Genomic DNA, 20,578 nt, shown 5'->3' with positions numbered 1-20,578 from the left:
TTGCGTGAGTTTGAGGGTACGGTTATATACTCAGAAACAGGTGTAAAACGCGATTCGTTTCAGATTTCAATTCTGCGCAGCAGCTATGGTGACGATTGGATTCTGTGTGACATATTAAAAATGTAAACATTTTGGGAGAAAAAAATCGGTTACATGTTATCCAAACCTTGTGAGAACATACATGCAAAAAAACATCTTCAATTTAACCCCCCCTTCCCTACACACACATCGAAAAAGATATGACCCCACCCCCCACCCCACCCCCACCAAAAAAAAAAAAGAAAAAAAAACTTCGGAAGTTCCATATTTAAAAGGAAAAATTCTTTCTTGTTTCCGGCAGTAAAAATCTTGTTTTAAGTACAATAGATATTACAATAAAATTATACAGCTATATGTTAATAACAGCAGTGCACGTGGAGGGGGAAATGAAAATAATTAAAGAGTATTCACAATACTGGAAATTTTTGATTAACCAGTAAAATTAAAATATTAGAATGCTATTCGTTATAAGTTTCCTCTATCTCTGTTCAACAAACATTTTCAACAATGTATGATTAAAGATTTTGAATTATAGTCATTCCGAATTTTCTTTCTCTTCTCCTAGGTTTTTAAATTTAGTGTGCACGTGTTTATTTCCGGTGTTCAAATCAGCACCTTTTTTCACGCTGACGCTGGCTATGTACCTTTACTGTTTTATTTTCTTTCTGTTGCTCATAATATTTATAATTTCAAAACTTTTATCACCTAAGCAAATTAATATTCAAGGAAAACATGTTTTGGTAAGCTTCATGTATCATTATCACGTATGTGAATGGCTATGAACAGGCACTTGTTTATGTATTGACCCATAGCATAATTATAACACTGTATATTATTATTATTATACTATGGGTCAAACATTCATTACCGAAACAAGTGCCTGTGCTTTGAACTGATCATCTGATGAACAGATCTTAATCTTGGCGAGATGTCGTAAGGACTAGAAATTTTGTTCTGGTGTCCACGACGTTCTTCCAAAATTTTTAGTCCCTACTACCAGGTCTAGCACAATACCCTGATAAAGGTATATAGCTTGATAAATTTAAAAGTCGAATTTTGAGTTGTGGTCAGTGTGTCCACTTGTGCATGAAAAGCACTCTGGTATCAAAAAGACTACATAAAAGAACGTCTCCTCACACGACATGCTTTTATACACACTGATTTCTTTGTGTTTGAATACTTTACATGCATGGGTGAATTTACTGACAACAACTCAGAACTCGACTTTCAGTATTTAATTTTTTAAAGAATTTTTTGAATTTTCATTACATGAAATACCTTGATCAAGGTATTTGTTATACCTTGATAAAGCTATAAAGCTTACCTTAATTTATCAGGGTATTGTGCTGGACCTGACTACATCTCGCTGAGATTAGAACAGACCTGTGCATGTATAAACAGTTCAGCAGTTCAACATGTTGATACAGACATTGCTAAGCATGAACCTTAACCTGTGCAAGCTATAACAAATCTGAAGGCACGTACATGTCAATTATTAGATTTTACTAGGGATGTGCGATTTTATCGGTATACCGGTATATCGCGATTTTTAGTTTTGTGATAAGTATGGTGATACGGAGACCTAAATACCAATATTTATGTATATATTGTAAAGTCCAGAAATTATTCATTTATTTGTTCAATCTTTCAAAATACAATTATAGAAAGTCTAAAAAAAAATGTCGTAAAAGGTGAGAAGAACAGCATTTTACCATCCAAACATGATCAATTTAATGTAGATAAAAATTTCAAAAAAGTGAAAATTTGTTTTTCTAGCATATTTTTAAGAAAAATACTAGCAATTCATGAAAAATCCATGTAAAAATTGATTGTAAAAATATCATGATATTATCAGGATATTTTGGGAAAAAATCGTGATATACTGCGATACGAAATTTTTTGGCGATTCCCATCCCTAGATTTTACAACAATTAGTTTGAATTTATATTCTATATTTTCTAGATAACTGGTGGATCAAGTGGCATCGGTAAAGCTCTTGCTATCGAAGCAGTTAGACAAGGGGCTAATGTCACAATCATTGCCAGAAATGAGGTAAAAATAACTAGAGCTACTGTGAGCACTAAGCTCACTAAATGATACCCCAAAGTGTAAAGGACGATCAGACATCCCAATCACTATATACCCTCCCACTAGAAAAAAAATCTTTTTAATTAGGCCAAAAAAAATTAATCAATAGTTTCTCAGGCACCGCCGCATCAGTTCAAAAACGGCCGCATTGATCAATTTTTTTGACATATTGAAAAGGGAAATACATGTAACTCAATTTTCTATTTTTCCAAGTTGAAAAAGAAAATCGAGTTATTCCCCTTTTCATAAATGCTAAGAAAGACGTTTTTATTAGAAAAACAATATTTTCCTTCTAAATCTAAAGTATTTTATCAGTTAACTTTTAAATAAATGTTTTGAATAACATTATTTAATGTTGAATACATATTATAACTAATTTCAGGGAACAAAACTTAAGAATTAGTAGATATTATCATTTTACTGCACAAAAGACTTACAAAAAAAAGGTGTCAAACCTGCTTCCAAAAAAAAAAAAAAAAAAAAAAGCCTGCCTGTCGCATTGAATTTTTTGGCCTGAGAAACTATTAATTAATTTTTTTTGGCCTTAAGCACTATTTTTCATCCATGGAATTTCAAATCCACTTTTGTCTCCCACAAATCAACAGGGACTGATTAAAATACAAGATTTCACAAGTACATTTTACTAGAAGAAAGGGTTTATCAAAATTAAAGATTTCTTGAGAATATTTAGCTATATGTATGACCCTGTTTAATTGTCTTCTAAGGGTTATACTTAAATGGATACACTTATACTCCTCATTCTTTACAAAAAAAATATTGACAAAAATGATATCTTGCAGAAAAGATTGGATGAAGCTAAACAAAAGATTGAAAGACAAATCAAGGACAGAAATTTACAGGTGAATTCATTTTTCAATAAATAAAGATGAATTTGACAAGAAAAGATGCCTGTATCTCATCATACTTATAATTTTTTTTTGGTTTTAAAATAATTTTTAAAGAAGGTCTTAGCAATTTCGGTGGATATCACAAAGGATGCAGACACAGTGAAGAATGCTGTCAATAAGGTAAGATGTACAGTAACTCAGGTTCAGGAGGAAATTATTTGTATACTGTTGAGGACCAAATTTCTGTGACTCTTTATTTTCATGAGTATCAGAGATAGATACTTTAAAATTTAAAATTGAAACAAAATTTTTATCAATCTGGTTATTGCAAGGAGTTCAAACAAGAAATTTAAAAATCAGTTGATTTTAATTACCCACTGATATGGAAACAAGATTATTTTTTCAGATTAAATTTCTTTTTGTAGGCAGAGAAGGAGCTGGGACCTATCACCATCCTAATCAACAATGCAGGGAGCGCCATAGCTGGACGGTTTGAAGAAACATCTGTAGAGCAGTTTCAGGTATCTCCCACTGATTATTTCTAATGGCTGAGTTAAAGGGAAACATCAGAAAAATCAATTGGGACATTTCTAATAAAGCTTAATTTTACCAGCATTGTAGTAAACCGATTCCTATGGAGTATGGACTTTGGATCCCAATATGAACAAATACCAATCTTTTTTGTACAATTAACATTCCTTATATATTTGTCTTCTTACCCAATGCAATTTTTTTTTAGCAATATACATTTTTTTCTGAATTCTGAATGAAAGCACACTGGAAAAAGTAATAGTTATGCCCTTCATTGAAGCACACATATAAATTATACACTTTGTATTGAAAAGAATTTATTATAAATTGACCCTTGGATTGATGTGGGTAAAAATGTACACACAATCTCCCATCAATGTTTGATAGGAAAACTTTAATGAAATAATCTTGTTTGATCTTTTGCCCATGAAGAGATAAAAAAAAAATATTTGAAACATCGAGTAAAGTGTACAGGTACACTAATTCTAAGAGGGGTCCACTAAATACACCTGGTACATGAAGTTAAACATGCAGGTAATTATTTCTACATGAATTTTATTTTACAGCGCATGATAGATTTAAATTTCCTGGGAAGTGTGAATGTCACCAAGGCTGCCATTAAAGGCATGAAAGAAAACAATGAAGGGAGGATCGTATTTATTTCTTCTCAGGCAGGACAAGTTGGTGTGTTTGGATACACTGCCTATTCTGCATCTAAATTTGCTCTCAGGGGATTCGCAGAATCTCTTCAAATGGAGGTAAAAGCAAGATGTGCCTCAGTATTTTCAAAAAAAGTTACATTTTTATGGTTAATATAATGGCCATTTTCATTTCAACCAGACAGTGATTAGAACAAAAAATTACAAAGCTAATTATAGCTATTTATACTAACACATTTCAATAATCTTGGTACAGGTAAAGCCATACAATATCTACATTACAATGGCATTCCCTCCTGACACAGATACACCAGGTCTAGCAGAGGAAAACAAGTCCAAGGTTAACACCTAACTTTGTCTTCATCTTGCAGATTTCTTCATTGATTATCTTATAAAAAGTACTCTAGACATTAAAAAATACTCTAGACATGAATTTTAAATAGAACTTTATAGTGTGGAAATTTACCAAAGAGGTTTTATTGATGCTAAGTGGTAAAAGAAATTGTTTTAATCCAATGTTATTTCCATTAAAGATGTAATGGTACTTGACAATTTCTATTTCATTTAAGCCCAAAGAAACCTTGCTCATCTCGGACACTGTAGGTCTCTTCTCACCCAGTGATGTGGCCAAAACAGTCTTCAGGGATGCAGTGGTCTGTATTACTTGTCACTGTTTTCAGTTATTAGCTACAATTTATACATTTCAATTCTAATACAGTAAACTGTTGAAAGAGGCTAGGGGGTCAACCATCAGAAAAATTTAATTTCTAATATACTGTACATCTTAGTTGTCAACTAATTTTTGATAATTTTTGTGTACACTCTATCTTTATATGGAGCTCTTCTTCTAAAGAGATAATAATGGTGGCCACAACCACCCAGCCCTCTTAATCTGACAAATGCGCAATCCATTTCACTCTGAATTCCATCCTTAATTTTAATCCCACTTTACTATTTTCTCTGTTCTATGCCATGCTCAATCTGATCTCCTGACTATTTTGAAAAAAAAAATTGGCACCCTCTGCATGTCAGATTAGACATATTCACTATGCATCTTTCAATTTGATGCAAGAGATCTGGTTTTGTAGATACATTGGTTGATAATTTTAGTAACTACTGTAATATATATATGTTCTATTTGTACAGAATGGAAGGTTCCTGAGTTATGTAGGTATGGATGGTTGGTTGCTAAGCAATCTGTCCAGTGGAATGTCTCCGGCCACCTCAATTGTGGATTTACTTCAACAGGTACAATACATATTTTATCATTTTATCACATAACCTTTTTTTTATCTGATAGATTCCATGATTTTCCAATGTTTCTTTGAAAAATTTCATTTAAATAACTTTCTTTGATGTGTTTAAAAAAAATGTACATGAATCAAACATATTGACTTTTCTGCAAAAGCTTTTTGTCTGCTTTTAAAATGTGAAACTTCCCAATAACTATTTTATATTGAGCTTCTAATGTTTTTTATAATTTTCAGGTATTTACAATGGGGATTTTCCGCTTTGTTTGCCAGTTCTATTTGTTCCATTTTGACCGCATTATACGGAAGTGTAAAGAAGAAAAAGATTCCAAATTAAAATCATCTTAGAATCTTAATGTACAAAATACATTGCTGATACAGGCCATGTATGATAATTTTAAAACTGCTACGTGACTGCAAAGCTTATGCATATGTTATTTATTGAAATGATAAGAATACGTACACTCTATACAAATTTTGATATGTATACTTTTTTTCATTTTTATAGAAAAATAAAACATGCAATCATAGTAAGAAGTCTTTTTTGTGGACATAATTGATATATCTGCCCAAAATCTTTGATGATTTGTTTTGAATAAGGTTCTGACATGCAGTGACCAAATTAGCACATACTTTGACGATAACTGTGGTACTACTCTTTTGCAGGACAAATTAGTAAGTTTTGGCAAAGTTTTTGTTGATAGATAATTTTATGACCTGTGCTGCGTGTTATGCACATACAAGATAATTGGGTTTACAGCATATATCACCAAAATACATGTACATGTATATCATTTTGCCCTGCATGCAAAAGAGGAGTAGCCCAGTTTCCGAGAAATGGCCTATAACGTTTTTGGAATTCAAATTCATCATGAAAACTTATTCCTGTAGAAGAATACTTCCAGTCCGGATCAAAGAAAATTTAGGACTTTTGCCAGACTCGTTCAGATGTTGATGAAAAACAAAAATGCTTTCTGAAGCTTCCTATTTTCTATCAATTTACCCTTCAATTATTCAGTCATATATATACTGTACAAACTCCTCTCCTCTTTTAACAAACCAATTGTCATATTTTTTTTAAAGCAATATGAGCTGCATTTAGGAAAATTTTATTTTGCTTTTAAAATGTGTAATTATAATGAATTTGTATGTAACTTAAACTTTTATGATCAATTAGACTGAAATCAAGCAAAAGAAAGACTTCTAAATAAAATACAATATACAGTTTTATATCAGAAATCTTTATTGTACAGGACAACAATAATGTAATAGTGATTTAATTAAAGCTTATAAATAGTTCTTCCATCGCAAATATGAACAACAGAAGTTTATAAACGTTATTTTTTCTGTTATTGAAATAGTTATTTACAATATTCCAACAAAAAATTCCGACATCAAATTTGCAGCTCATATTGCTTTAAATTATTGTAACACAAGTGTAAGTCTATCCTTCCTACTGAAAACCCAAATATTGTAACATATTTGTAATGAGGCATTGGTATTGGTTTATCTGCTGGACAGCTTTAAGTACAGAATATGTCTTAACAAGGGCACTTCAAAGCAGAGCATACCCACACAACTGAGTATACCTATAAAACAAGGCAGCATTCCACATTGATCCTGATGTAAATTATGTAACTTAAGTTATGCACCAAAGGACAAACTAGTCCACTAACAAACTTCTATGGTCAGGTGCAAGAGGATAATAAAATTAAAATTTAATTTGCTTTTGTAACATTTATTTATATTGCAACATATTTTTTGGGTTTAAATTTATGTGTTGATCTCAGCACTGGGTGACAGCAGAAATTGTTTCCGTATAGAGTAATATAATGTCCATCAATTTCAAACATGAAAACACTGTTTCTCTTTGGAATGCCTAAAAATATAATGAAAGAAGAAAATTACAATTCCAGTCAGTTTCAAATGATAAAACTCAAATTTACTGAGGTTACACAATGCTAGAAATATTCTTAACATACAGTCAAACTTCAAAATCATGAACTCAGTGGGACTGTGAAAAAGCTTCAAGATATCCAAGGATTCTGTATATTGAAGTCAAAAAGGTGGTAGGGACATCAAATTCGCTTTGACATATCCATGTCATTCCAGGAGATATTGAAGTTTGAGATATTGAGGTTCAACTGTATATTAAAAAAAAATCATTGATTACTTTCTTGTAAAATAAGGACACTTACATTTAACTTGATTCTGTTTCGTAATAATTTTGAAGGTATTCTTTGTTTCCATAATAACAATACCAGTAGCACCAATGTAAGATGGACAACAGGATTTTGATACAGTTAAAAAACAGCCATGAAAGTCTCCTTTTAATATGTTTTCACAGTTGTGCTGATCAAAGGATCTGAAAAAAGAAATTAGAAATAAAACTTGCAGCTGTTGTAAAACTAAAATCTAGAGGCCACCTGTCCACTAACGAGAAGGATTTCACATCTCATTTTCCTCCAAACAAAAACATGCATTAAAATGTCAATTAACTTTTTCTATATCTGGTAATCAAATTGAAGGAGAAAAAGTGATGTGAAGATGTGCATGTTGATAAATTAATGCAGTTGTTGTTAAAGTAGTGAAGTCCAAATAATAAGTCCTGTAAAGTCCATCCTTTATATTTAATTGAATTAATTCATACAAAAACATTGCGGTACAAGTTCACATTCTTACTTGTTTTTATCTGTAAGTCCTAGTGTTTGCCTCATGTAATCTTTCCACAGTTCATGCATGGGGAGATAAGTCTCAAATCTTCAAAGATATAGAATATATATTTCATTAGACTTCAGCATTTTTATCAGCAAAAATACAAAACAGACACTTACTAACATATACATGTATTAATCCTTTATTAAAAATGTTGCTTACTACAAGCACAGACTTTTCTGGGAACAAATTTTCAATAGTATCCTAAGTGACAAGAAAATAAATTAAGTTCATGCAAATTCCTACTTCTGGCCTTCCTTTGGCAGGTCAAACAACTTCAACTTTCGTCGTTCTCGAGATGTAAGGCTCCTTTTCTTTGACACTGGCAGTGGCTTTTTCTTGGGGCGCTTATTATCCAAATTCTGCCTGAAGTGTTCTAGATTTTCTATTTCCCCTTTTCGTAACCGTTTTCTTGGAAGGTTTGCTTTTAAAAAATTACTAACAAAGTCCTCTTTTACTGTCTGCAAAGAATAAAACCTCAATCATCATGCTGAATATCTTTACAAATTTATAATATGAAATATATTGAATTATTATATTTAAAATGTTGAAGTTAAATTGCATTTAGGGATAACTACTTAGAAGAAAAATAAAAAAAATTACCTTTAAACCAAAGGTTCTAGCCTCTTCGCACACTTTGTTGTCTAATGGTGAGTACATGTTGTATTCTACAAGTACAAGCAAATTTTCTATCAGCAGGTCCAGTACAATCAGTACATTTAGCTACGTAGGTAGAATTACCTACGTAGCTTTATTTACCTACCTCAGGTAGCTTGATTTAGCTACCAAATGAATTTATTTCTATAAAAAAGCATTTTTCTCAGGATGTGCAAAAACTATCATTTTGATGCAGTGATCATTTTTCAACTTTGAACTCATCTGAAAACAATTCATGAAAAATTCCTTATTGAAGAAATGTCTTTTTCTGCGCAATTGCAATCAAAGTTTTGAAAGTTTTGGGGCTATGTATGACAGTTAGAGCAGTTACTCCTTGAATGAAATGACAAAGAAGTCCAGTTCCGGTTAACATGATAATAGGTCGGTAATTATTTAGCACAATGTAAAGTAATCATACTCAGTCATGCCTCACCGCACCTCACCGTATGGTCAGATAACCAAACAAAGGAATTAATGTTTTGCTCTAAATTGACCAAACACAGCGATGTTTAAACTATCTCTGCTTTGGAATATTTTTTAAAGTCTCCCTAGTAAAAATATCAATAGTCATTTAACTGCGATTTTTTTGTCTCTTTTCCATAAAAAGAAAAGTTACATTGAAATAGCTAAATAAAGCTACCTGAGGTAGGTAAATAAAGCTACGTAGGTAATTCTACCTACGTAGCTAAATGTACTGATTGTACTGGACCTGATCAGCAGTGCCAATATTTGTGAACGTGCCTTTTATTGTTGTACATAGAAAATCTATCTTTGATTGTCAAATATTGTTTTAAAAGTGAAAAATAGTTAGTTAAAAGTTACATATACAAAATAACGAAAAACTAACCCACACAGGGATTTAAAATTAAAATTTAAACCTCACTTGTGAAGTTGCACTGCACTTCTTTAATACTGGAACTCTTCAATAATGAAGATAGAAAAACTGGGGGATAGGCTAAAATGAGGTGCAACTGAGAAGAGAATTGCTTCTGAAAGAATGATTTTTAGGCAACTGTTTTCATTTATTGGAAAAGGTATAGAATATTATGGTTTTTGTAAAGCTATGTTTGTGTTATTATAGTTTGATTATGGAATACTTGGTGAGTAATTTGTGTTTCGCGGCTTTCCCCTTGTAGTCGTTCAAACGAAATGATATATGGAAACCTGTAACAGCAATTAGATTCTCCAAAACATTTCCCCTTCTTTTTCGTTCCTTCATATCAGTTGAAACGAGGCTGAAATTTGCCGACTCAGCGTGAAACAATATGCAATCAATCAATCAATCGTTCCTTCATTTCTTTTTTTCTATGCCCATCAGATGACTTCCTCCTGCAAGTCCAGGGATGATATCAACTCCAAATCTGTTTTGGATAGGAAGAAATGCAGTTCATACTAGCGGATTAAGAGGGGGTCCACCCGGTCCAGCCCCCTTTTTATGTCCAAAATATGCATATGATGTAATAAATCTTTTTTAGTACATATATGTGTGTCCCCCCTCCCCCTGAACCTAAAAGTGGTCGCCCCTTTCAAGAAGATTCCTGGATCCGCCACTGATATATTATGTACCTGGGTTGGGAATCTCGGAACCTCGGAACTCGTATTTCACTATCCAGGTCAGCTTTACCCACTGAGGTATCCGGCTGATATCGACGGTCCAAACTTTAAAACGAAGATAAAGAATTTCAGGAAATAAAACATTGTCGGAACCAGGGATGGGGTAATTGAAAAAAGTAATTGTAATTGACTGTAATTAATTACATTTTTTGAAGTAACTGGTTGTAATTTGTAATTGAACATTTTTTCAATTACTTGTAATTGTAATTTAATTAATTACACTGAAAAAATACCATGTAATTTCAATTACTTTTTCAATTACATTCAATTACTTTATATAATATACATTCATGATACATTGTCACCACGACCTCCCCGTTATACTGTCTTTTATTTTATTGCAAAACAAATCCTCAGTCCTTCAATTATACAGAAGACAGATTATTTTATAATTATAATGTAGTTTCTTTCTAATCATTATATGAAATTTGAACTTTTTTGTTTTATGTTTATTTAAATTTGCACCACAATTCTTAGGTCTATTCAGCTTTGAAACACACATAATTTATTATATTTCAGTCTCTGTTGTTTGATCAACCTAGAATAAGAATGTCTGTGTCAAGAAAAAAAAAGAAGAAAAGGAATGTGTGTGTCATTAATGAAGTTCTCTCTTATTGGTATTAAGAGATAATTGCCCTACAGAGCACAGCTGTAAATTGCAATCAAAACATTTAAATCAACCACTCTTAAGACATATTCATTACATGATTATGATGACAAAGCCAATGCATGGGGATAATTATTTCAATTAAAAATTCTCCACTAGTTTGAGAAAAGAAAAACTTTCAATTTGATAATTATTTTAACATCTAAACAGAATTTGATGAATGAATTTTGTATCTGAAAAAGATTTATTTTGTACAAGTATTATATGAATATGAAGTAAAATATTTTGTACAAGTATTATATAAATATGAAGTAAAAATGTTCAACATAAGTAGCAATTTAGGATGTTAAGGTTACCTTTAAAAGAAATATTTAATGTGAGGGGGTTATATACTAGTTGCGACTTAATTTACTGTATTAAAGAAAATGTTAATCAAATATCATAACCCAAGCAATTTATGTACATGTAGGTTTTGTGTGGAGGCAATTGAATCAAACTGATCTTGAATAGTTCTTTACTGTCATGTAAATAAAAGTCATGATTTAAACCACAAAGATACACTATGCCTACTAGCATATTATTTGTATTGTTTGTGCAGAGGCAGCGCTTATAGACAAGTGAATGATCCTGTATATTCATATGATTATAAAAAAAAAATTCAAAAATTGAAAATGTAATTTGTAATTTAATTAATTACTTTTGTAAAGTAATTGTAATTTAATTAATTACATGTCTTAGGAAGCCTGTAATTTAATTGTAATTTAATTGAAGAAAAAGTCAGAGTAATTGTAATTTAATTAATTACTTTTTAAAGTAATTGACCCCATCCCTGGTCACACTGCATTTAACTGCAGTGTAACGGAGAGAAAACCCGTGGGTTCCGACGATGGAAATAGAATTACACGTGGAAAACCATACATATGACATTAATTTGTGCTTACATGAAATGTTTAAGACAATGAATTAATTAAAGTATTTTTATTTGAACAGGTAGACGCGTTTTGAACACCTCAACTTTACAGAGGTTTTCCACTTCATGTAGTGTTGCCAACTCATTTGATGAAAACATTCTTAAAATTCTTGTGTGTCCACTCTCCAAAAAGCCATTAAGGTATTGTTATACGTTTTTGATAAACATTTTGAAAAATTAACGGTATGTAGATAATTTATGCTAAGTAATACTTTCATTAGATTGCAAAGACTTTCTTCTAACGTGAAGGAAAAATGTGAGTGTCAAGGATAGGCGGATTTTGTGCTTATATACTATGTGCATAAATTAAAATATGCATTTTGATAAGATTAAAAAAACGGTTAGTTATTGGTCAGCAGTAAGGTCACCATACCGGAAACGTGTGGATGTACATGTATACAGAAATACACATCGTCACATGTTCTTCCTAAACATTCACACACAACACAACGTGAACGTGCACGTGTTTGATTAGCAATGCGCGTCAATGGTATTTTCCAGTTAAAAATATAACATCTGTAACACTTTCTGCAGCGATTTATGAAGACTGTTTTAAGATTTGAACAAGGTTGTATTACATGTACATATGGTTGGTTTTAATGTAAATTTCACTTTAATTTCCACAGATATGACAAGGAAAAGAACGAGTTGATTTGTGATGATATTGGAATTGCATATCCGATTATCAACGGAATACCTAATCTTGTGCCACAAGATGCCAGAGTAATTAAATCGGATGCTGAAAAAGACAATGTAGATACCACAAAGACGAAAGAATAAAACACCTTCTAGACTTTAATTGTATAATAAATTCTGCCTTATTTCCTGTTTCGATATGTAGGATAATGTTTGTAGTTTATTATCAATAAATGTAATTTTTTGATGACGACAGCATTTTTTGATACTATAAATAGATTTTTGTAGTAAACAGACATTTCTTTTAGCTATTATAATTTTACATGTATACTAACCCTTAATCCCCCTCATCCCCAAAAGACGTCGGTGTTTATTTGAGCCGTCAAGTCTCGGACTGTCCTGAATATGATCCACATAATCTGTGTATGGGATACCCCTGCCCATGCACTTCCTTCGCTATACTACCATCACCTAATCTATAATAATCCACCCGAATGCAGTTTACTACAAACGTTTATTAGGAAGTCTCGGACTGTCCTGAATATGATCCACAAAATCTGTGTTTGGGATACCCCTGCCCATGCACTTCCTTCTTTATACTACAATCACCTAATCTATAATCAACCCGAATGCAGTTTACTACATACGTTTATTAGGAAGTCTCTATATACTAAAACCGACTTCCATCACGTTTGGCGATTTAATGCCATTATAAAGGGCCCTTTGCTTCTATAATTCAATCATTCCGTAGTTAAACGGTCTGTTCTGTTATTCTGCGCTACCCAGGAATACTAGTAGCTTATGCGAAAGACGAGTTTGTTCTGGAAGATGCTGAACATGCATGCGCGACAGAAACCAACAAATAAAGAGATTTTATGCCGAATGAAAAAAAAGATGAAGATAACGACAGTGATTAATCTATGAAAATCTCTATACTATATAAATATGCGAAGAGACTAAGCACAAAACGCTGAGGGGACCCCTGGAAATTTCAGAGGAGGGATCAGATGCCATGGCAAATTAAGCCATGTTGACCAGTAACACCCGCCGTGAGCTCTTTGAAATTCTCAGGTATAGACAGAACATTCCGTTGTCAAACTTGGAAAAATATACATGTATATATAAAGGTCCAACAATTGGTATGAAACAAGTCAGCCAAAATAAGAGCATTTATATTTGCTAACAAGAACATTATAACGACCAGAAAATTTACGAAATGCTGACTTTAAACGAGATTGCCGAAGTTCCTGTAACATCAACTTATCCCTCAGTATTATGCCTGGGTTTAAAGATCGTACCCGGATCAATTTGGAGATATATACACTATATGCATGTGATATCGGGATGTTACTATATAAATAAAGTTGACGATAGAAAAGCTAGTCTAAGAGTCATCTCATTTGCAATGTAATTTAGTTGGTCTAAGAAATAGTTATTGTATATTTATTATGGTGTATCCTGAGTTATTTGTACGAAGGGCGGTGACGAGTGCGAAGCACAAGTCTCCGCCCTTCGTCCAAATCAATCAGGATACACCATAATAAATATTCAATAACTTTCTTGTATCATGGCCAATCAAACGTCATGTCACAGATTTTCAGCATGATTTTTAATTACACCAATAGAAAATATAGTTTTTGTCAGGTGACCGCATGGATAATCTCTCCTTCCTGTCAGTATTTTTAATAAACATTTTACGTGCGTGTGTTCATGAGAAAGGACGTCTGATTGCAGCATTCCAGCCCCCCCCCTCCCGGATTTCCTTGTCAACTGTTTTGGAGGCCCCCTTTCTTTTAAATGTAGCTACGGACTTAAAGTGGCCGAGTTGTGATTCTAGATTTGTGATTATGTGCATGAGTGCTGGGGGCACCGACCTGGAGCCTCCCCCTTTCAAAAATTGCTGGATATCGATCCGCCCCTGGATTGTTAATGAAATTCTCAAGAAAACCTTTGAATATCAGAGAAGAAGAAAAATTCGAAGTTGAAGAAGGTAAATTCAAGTGTTATTCGAAAATCAAGAAAAAAAATACCCGTTGATCATTTGACATATTCGAGAGCTGTCGTATTCACGAAAACGCTGTGTCAGGGTGGGAGGTCAACATTACCGCTACATTGTTCAAAATTTCAACTCATTACCGCTACATTTTTCCAGATTTTTGACCGATCATTACCGCTACATTTTTCCGACAAAAAACAGCTCATTACCGCTACATATTGAATCAGCCAAAAACAACTCATTACCGCTACATATATCGATTTAGCCAGGTATGGTTCGGCATATGAGTTCTAATCAATAGAATTTGGACAGTGGTTGAAAGTTTTCTTTGGTTTGGGTTTTTTGGATCCTCGAGAAGTTGAAGAGTGCGTTGTGTTTGATGTTTTTGTACAATTTGGACATATGCTGATGTTGAGTGTGAAAGTTTTCATAAAGAATTCGGCACAATGTTTTATAGTTCACATCCGAGCATTTCTGATTTCATTTGGCGAAGATTCATGCTGTCCAGACAAAAAGTTACTTGAAAATGCGTGCTGCAAGAAACAGGATTCTCCTAGGACGAAAGGAGAACAACACACTGACAGCACAAAGAAGGGAACTGAAAGCTAAATACCACAGTGGGGAAATGACAAGGCAACAATATGTAAAGCAAATGGCTTTCAAGGCTTTACCGATAGTGTAAAAAAACATTTGACAAAAATTAGAATTTTATCTATGAACAGTGCTTGATTTTAATTTTTTTTTATTTTTTATGAAATAAAATTGATTTAAAAAAAAACATCCTGTTCCAAGTCCTACTTTCACCTCCCCGTGGTGAGCAGGGGAAACGGGTCGTATGCATTTATAAGTTGTACTGTACACTCATAAGTGACTGGCTAACGAAAGAGGCAATGTAGCGGTAATGTATACTTTTTTATGTAGCGGTAATGTAAGGTTTTTTGTAGCGGTAATGACTATGTAGCGGTAATGAAAATTTTGAAAATGTAGCGGTAATGATAAGCACCCGTCAGGGTCAATTACTCTTCATCTGTGGATGCAGTACAGCTTAAGCCCTATATTACAATAGATGGGATATTTTAATATACGGTATTTCTGTCTGGAATTCATGTCAAGAATTTGATTTCTAGTTACTGTGGATTGAATATTTGAAGAGATCCGTAAAATCATTTCGTAGTTCTCTTAGGGATACTGTAATTTATGTGAAAGACTTTTATTTCACTTGCAGAAATTTTGCATTTGTACATGTATATTACAAAGCCCATTCATTCTGTAATTCAGATTCAATATACATGTAAATTAAAATGATGAAATCGCCTTGGTGTTCAATAATTTATTTACACGGCACAGTTTTGGCTGGCTCCGCCCATCGGTGTATCTCCATTTATTGTACACTTGACTTCAAAGGAAAAACACCGTAGCCATGATACAAATATTATCTATAGTCAGTAAAACATCCAAATATGAAATAGATATGGTAGACTCCTTGGAAGTAACTTTATTGTTAATTGATACTGGGGTAATACTTTTTCGATATACATGTATCTAATGTCGAGTTGAAGGTCACATCATGCGTTTTTCTTCAGTTCGCATGCTTCATGGAATGTAAAACACATGTAATTATGATATTATGCTTCATCAGAATAGTTAACTGGAACATTTGTCTTCAAATATTTTAATACTATCGGTATTATACAATCACCAGGGGCCAGTTTTACTAAAACGTCGTAAATTGTAAGTCGTAAGACTTAAATTTTCCAAACGTACTACTTACGACCTTTTGTAAAACGGGTCCCTGAGTCTGGGGCCCGTTTTACAAAAGAACTTACGACTAAGACCAAAAACTTCAGATTGTTGTAAAATTTTGCAAAATTAACAATTCTCTTTGAAATTGTCAATGTAAAAATATCTTACCACATTCTTTTTAAAGAGTTTAAAATAATTTTCGATATAATGTTAATTAGGCCTAAAAAGTTATATGAATAATTAAAACTTGGTTTTAAGTCGTAAGTCCTTTGGTAAAACGGGCCCCTGGTTTTTAAACAGTATAGCATTTTTAAATGAATTAATTTGAAGTGATTATTTATTAAGTTACCATACTTTTATTTGTCATTCAAAACATCAGTAAAAAATACTGAAAATGTATACAAATATATATAGGCCAATAAGACCAATGGAACGATTAATTTCGTTGACAAGTAAGTAATATCTATAGTTGGTTTTAAGTAAAAAGAGTATCACTTGTTCTGTCCCTAAAAATGAGTAAAAACGGTATACAGGTGTATATAAATGTCACTAAAATATGAGACAGGTTGAATACACCGTCCATCTTCTTCCTGCTCTTTCCATCATATTAATTGGTCTATTGAAACTAGAGTCCTATGACGTCAGTCTCGAGTCCCCGTTCCATAATTAGCACCACCAGCCTTCATTATTTCTTCTCTAATAAAGTCTTCATTTAGTTCTGATTTCTCATTAATCATGAGTTCTACGGCATAACTCTGTAATTAAAAAATGTAAAATTTTACGTATATCATAAATGAGTAGAATATACAGTATATACATGTATATTATTGTGCGCCATGTATAGGTGCTGGACATTGACGCTATATACATGTGTATATCACAGGCACGTAGCGCCATATACTTTTACTATTGAAAATGTGCATTGAAAGGCTGTTGACCCCCCCCCCCCCCCCCACTTTATACAAAAGTAAAGTAATATGAAGGAAATATAGTATTGTAAACTTAAAAAATGGTTATTGAAAGGAATTGGTAGTACGAAAAGTTTGCCTCTGTCCCCCCCCCCCCCCAACTTTCAAAATCGATGCTACGTACGTGCCTGTATCAAATATGTTTATCTTAAAAAATGTCAGATATTTAGGTGATATGGATATCGATTATATAAATAGATTACGTACACGTATAACTTCTTTTACTAAGGATTTGTCAGGGCCCATTCTCGCTCTTTTTATTCCAGACACATTTTTACCCAACCACACAATTAAGGCAAATTTTGCTCTTTTACTCAGTTCATCGCCTGCTACCACACGTAGAAAAGCATAAACTCGATCGTCATCTGTGGAAAAAAATACTTATATATACAAATGGGAAGTTTGGTAAATTCTTGATTAATCATCATTGGTTAACATTGAAAGACCCTAATCATTTATTAAGTTCCACGGTCGCGTCAAAGTGCTCTATACTTTGATTTAAGAGAGAAAAAAATGAACAAATGAAAATTTAATTGAGTTCTTGAGCAATGAAAATGTACGTCGTATATATGGAAAAGGATGTGGTATTTCATTGTTCGCACATTCCTGTAATGAATGCAAAGTAAAACTGTTGTTAAAATTTTGGAGTATATTCTTCTTATATATGTCAATGTTACAATCCCGGGGTAATTCCTTTTATACATGAAATTGTATTTTAAAGATGTGATTCACTTACCGCTAAAATTGGACGCAAATTCTTCAAAACTAGACCCAGTAGCGCTCAATACAATATTTGACCCATCATACTTCATTACCGCCCTAACAAAAAATAATTATATATTTTTAAATCCCATATGTGTTTTTTAAAATGAAATTTTAAAAAGGAATTCAAAGTTCATTTCAACACCTTCGGTGCTTTACCAGACTAATCACTTAGTCATCGGTTCATCGCCGGTTTTCAATGTGATCATTTTAATCCTGTAAAAGAATACTTAAATGCTTGTCAATAATTGAATTGTGAGAAATTTGAAATGAAGATTAGTGCGTAACTGACTTACCAGTTAGTATCATTGCTGTCGTTTCGGACCTCTTCATAAGCGTCTCGAATTGCCTGTTTGTCTATCTTGGCCATTTTTCTATAAAAATGTGACACCGGCTTAGTGGGCGTATAAACGTGTTTACCTGTATAATACCATAAAAGGAAGTGAAAGAGGTGAGAAATTGTCAGGGATGATCTCAAAATCAGTTTGTCCTGCGAGTCATTATTATTAAAAATATTTTTTTTCTAAAACAGATAGATACATATTACACTTTTATTTGAATTAGATTATAGAACAAAATATTTTTTTTCTAATTTAGAGCCCCGAACAAACGAATATGAAATGATTACGATAATCAGGGGGAAAAAAATGCAATAAATGGAGAGATTAAAAATATTGTAGTAGTGTAATGTTCAATATTTTACTTTTATATAAAATAAAGTACATGTGTCAACAAAAAAAAAAAAAAAACAACCTGTGAAATATATAAAGGCCCAAGCACCAAACGTTCGGAAATTATGAGTAACGTTTTTCCAAGTTTTTCAAAAGTAAAAAACTTCAAAGTCGAGACCTAAAGGTAAAAAAAAATAATGGCACCATTACATGTGGAAGATATAACTTGTCTTTAAAAAAAAAAAATAAGAAATCCAAAAACACTTTCACCAACTGTTCAAAAGGTATTACCATGATTAAAGTTTTAGGTGAAACTACGAAAATATTTTTTCCGTATACAAAGAAAGAACTTGTCCCAAGAAATTCACCTGTGAAACACCATTGTCTTTGTTTGTAAGGCTTTTATATTTTATAAGAACTTGGAGTTGATTCTAAAAGTGGTAATCGAACTTATATCCATAGTTCCCTTTCTAAGGAAGACATTCTTTAAAATCATATGTCAGTTTTGAATATTTTTAATATCCCGAAGAACCAAAATGAATTTGAACTACCATATATATATTGGATTCCGAAAATTCATAAGAATCCTTACAAAGATACTTTGCGGGTTCCAGTAAATGAACTTCAACCAATGTTCTTTCTCTTTACTCCTCACTAACATATTGACAGTAGTGAAGGACAAACTTCAAGAGTACTACTGTGCAACAATATATTCAAGAAGTGGTGTGAATCAGATGAGGATACTCAAAAATTCCAAAGAACTTTTGGACAGTTTGAAATCACAAGAATTTACCAAAATCAACAGCTTATTAAAAATTTACGACTTCTCAAATTTATACACAACCATTCCCTATGATAAATTAAAGTCCAGGTTTTTTTTTTATCAATGAAAGCTGCTTAAAAAAAAATTGCAAATTTACTTACCTGGTCATTACATGTTATTTGCAAAATTATTTTGTTAAAACACATTCTGATTGCACACACAAGTACTCTGAATTCTACCACGGTTATTGAAATCTTCATTATTTTGTTCATCAAAAAATTATCAGATCAAAACGCGTATCAAATCTGAACAATTCAAATGCATGTTTGGCTGTAGAATGAAATACTTGATTACACATGTGTCGTCTTTTGCAGTATAAACACTGTAAATTGCATCAAGTTGCTGATGAATGTCGGTTTTTATAGCTAAGCGGGGCTATTCCACGGACCTCCCTACACATTAAACAACGTGATTTTTGCAGTAAAACAAGAACATGATTTTGTTTTTGTATATTCATTTTAACTGATCAATACATATTACGAACAAATTTGTAATTAAACAAGACTGTTTTTAATGCAAGGAAAGCTCAAATATCTGCATTCCATATATAGGTAAGTCAACAAAATTTCTCTCTGGTGTTAAATAGAACAGCGTAATCGAGACATGGTGACCTAATTCGTTTCTCTATAGAGGAAACAATCGGCCGTATTTATCGTCCGTGGTAGAATAGAAATAAAGTCCTTGTTGTCGTGAATGATGCAGAATAACCTCCTCGGTCTCGAAATGTTGTTTGAAATATAAAAGCCTCGGCTAACGCCTCGGTTTTTATATTTCAAACAACATTTCTCGACCTCGGAGGTTATTCTGCAACATTCACGAAAACGCGGACTTTATTTCTTAAGTTGACATCAAAAAGATGCTTGAGTTTCTGTTTGACAATATCTATATGGTTTTTGGAGACCAGGTCTTCTAACAATCTATTGGAATCCTCATGGGTACCAATTGCGCTCCGTTATTAGCAGACCTATTTATGTATTCATATGAAGCAGAAATTGTGCAAA

General features: G+C 32.6%; 4 protein-coding genes across 5 annotated transcripts; 2 read left to right on the top strand and 2 right to left on the bottom strand.

Moving 5' to 3' along the window:
* The first annotated feature begins 646 nt into the window (after positions 1-646).
* On the top strand, positions 647-5,868 carry LOC134255932 (3-ketodihydrosphingosine reductase-like). 2 transcript variants are annotated; one of them, XM_062738536.1, is made up of 10 exons: positions 647-779; positions 2,002-2,091; positions 2,928-2,987; positions 3,093-3,155; positions 3,401-3,496; positions 4,073-4,264; positions 4,422-4,505; positions 4,735-4,818; positions 5,312-5,413; positions 5,653-5,868. In XM_062738536.1, exons 1-10 carry the CDS (start codon positions 678-680, stop codon positions 5,761-5,763), a joined length of 984 nt encoding a protein of 327 aa, XP_062594520.1. In that variant the 5' UTR covers positions 647-677; the 3' UTR covers positions 5,764-5,868. The 2 variants fall into 2 exon arrangements, with proteins under 2 accessions (XP_062594520.1, XP_062594519.1); XM_062738535.1 differs by having other exon boundaries at positions 3,090-3,155.
* Positions 5,869-7,123: 1,255 nt separating this feature from the next.
* On the bottom strand, positions 7,124-9,740 carry LOC134255944 (ribonuclease P protein subunit p29-like). Its single transcript, XM_062738547.1, has 6 exons — positions 9,671-9,740; positions 8,734-8,798; positions 8,377-8,591; positions 8,098-8,175; positions 7,614-7,780; positions 7,124-7,294 (listed from the first exon to the last, which is right to left on the bottom strand). The coding sequence occupies exons 2-6, from the start codon at positions 8,788-8,790 to the stop codon at positions 7,158-7,160; spliced, it is 654 nt and encodes a 217-aa protein (XP_062594531.1). The 5' UTR covers positions 8,791-8,798; positions 9,671-9,740; the 3' UTR covers positions 7,124-7,157.
* Positions 9,731-12,883, top strand: LOC134255945 (protein preY, mitochondrial-like). The gene is made up of 3 exons (XM_062738549.1): positions 9,731-9,821; positions 11,999-12,119; positions 12,605-12,883. Exons 1-3 carry the CDS (start codon positions 9,785-9,787, stop codon positions 12,756-12,758), a joined length of 312 nt encoding a protein of 103 aa, XP_062594533.1. The 5' UTR covers positions 9,731-9,784; the 3' UTR covers positions 12,759-12,883.
* A 3,803-nt stretch (positions 12,884-16,686) lies between these two features.
* LOC134255938 (coactosin-like protein) lies at positions 16,687-18,510 on the bottom strand. Its single transcript, XM_062738541.1, has 4 exons — positions 18,380-18,510; positions 18,058-18,140; positions 17,529-17,686; positions 16,687-17,108 (listed from the first exon to the last, which is right to left on the bottom strand). Exons 1-4 carry the CDS (start codon positions 18,451-18,453, stop codon positions 16,995-16,997), a joined length of 429 nt encoding a protein of 142 aa, XP_062594525.1. The 5' UTR covers positions 18,454-18,510; the 3' UTR covers positions 16,687-16,994.
* Between the last annotated feature and the right edge of the window lie 2,068 nt (positions 18,511-20,578).

Source organism: Saccostrea cucullata, unplaced genomic scaffold (genome assembly GCF_032062105.1).
Source record: "Saccostrea cucullata isolate Sc308-1 unplaced genomic scaffold, CSIRO_AGI_Scuc_v1 ctg1174, whole genome shotgun sequence".
NCBI lineage: Eukaryota > Metazoa > Mollusca > Bivalvia > Ostreida > Ostreidae > Saccostrea > Saccostrea cuccullata.
This window is presented reverse-complemented; position numbering and strand designations above follow the sequence as displayed.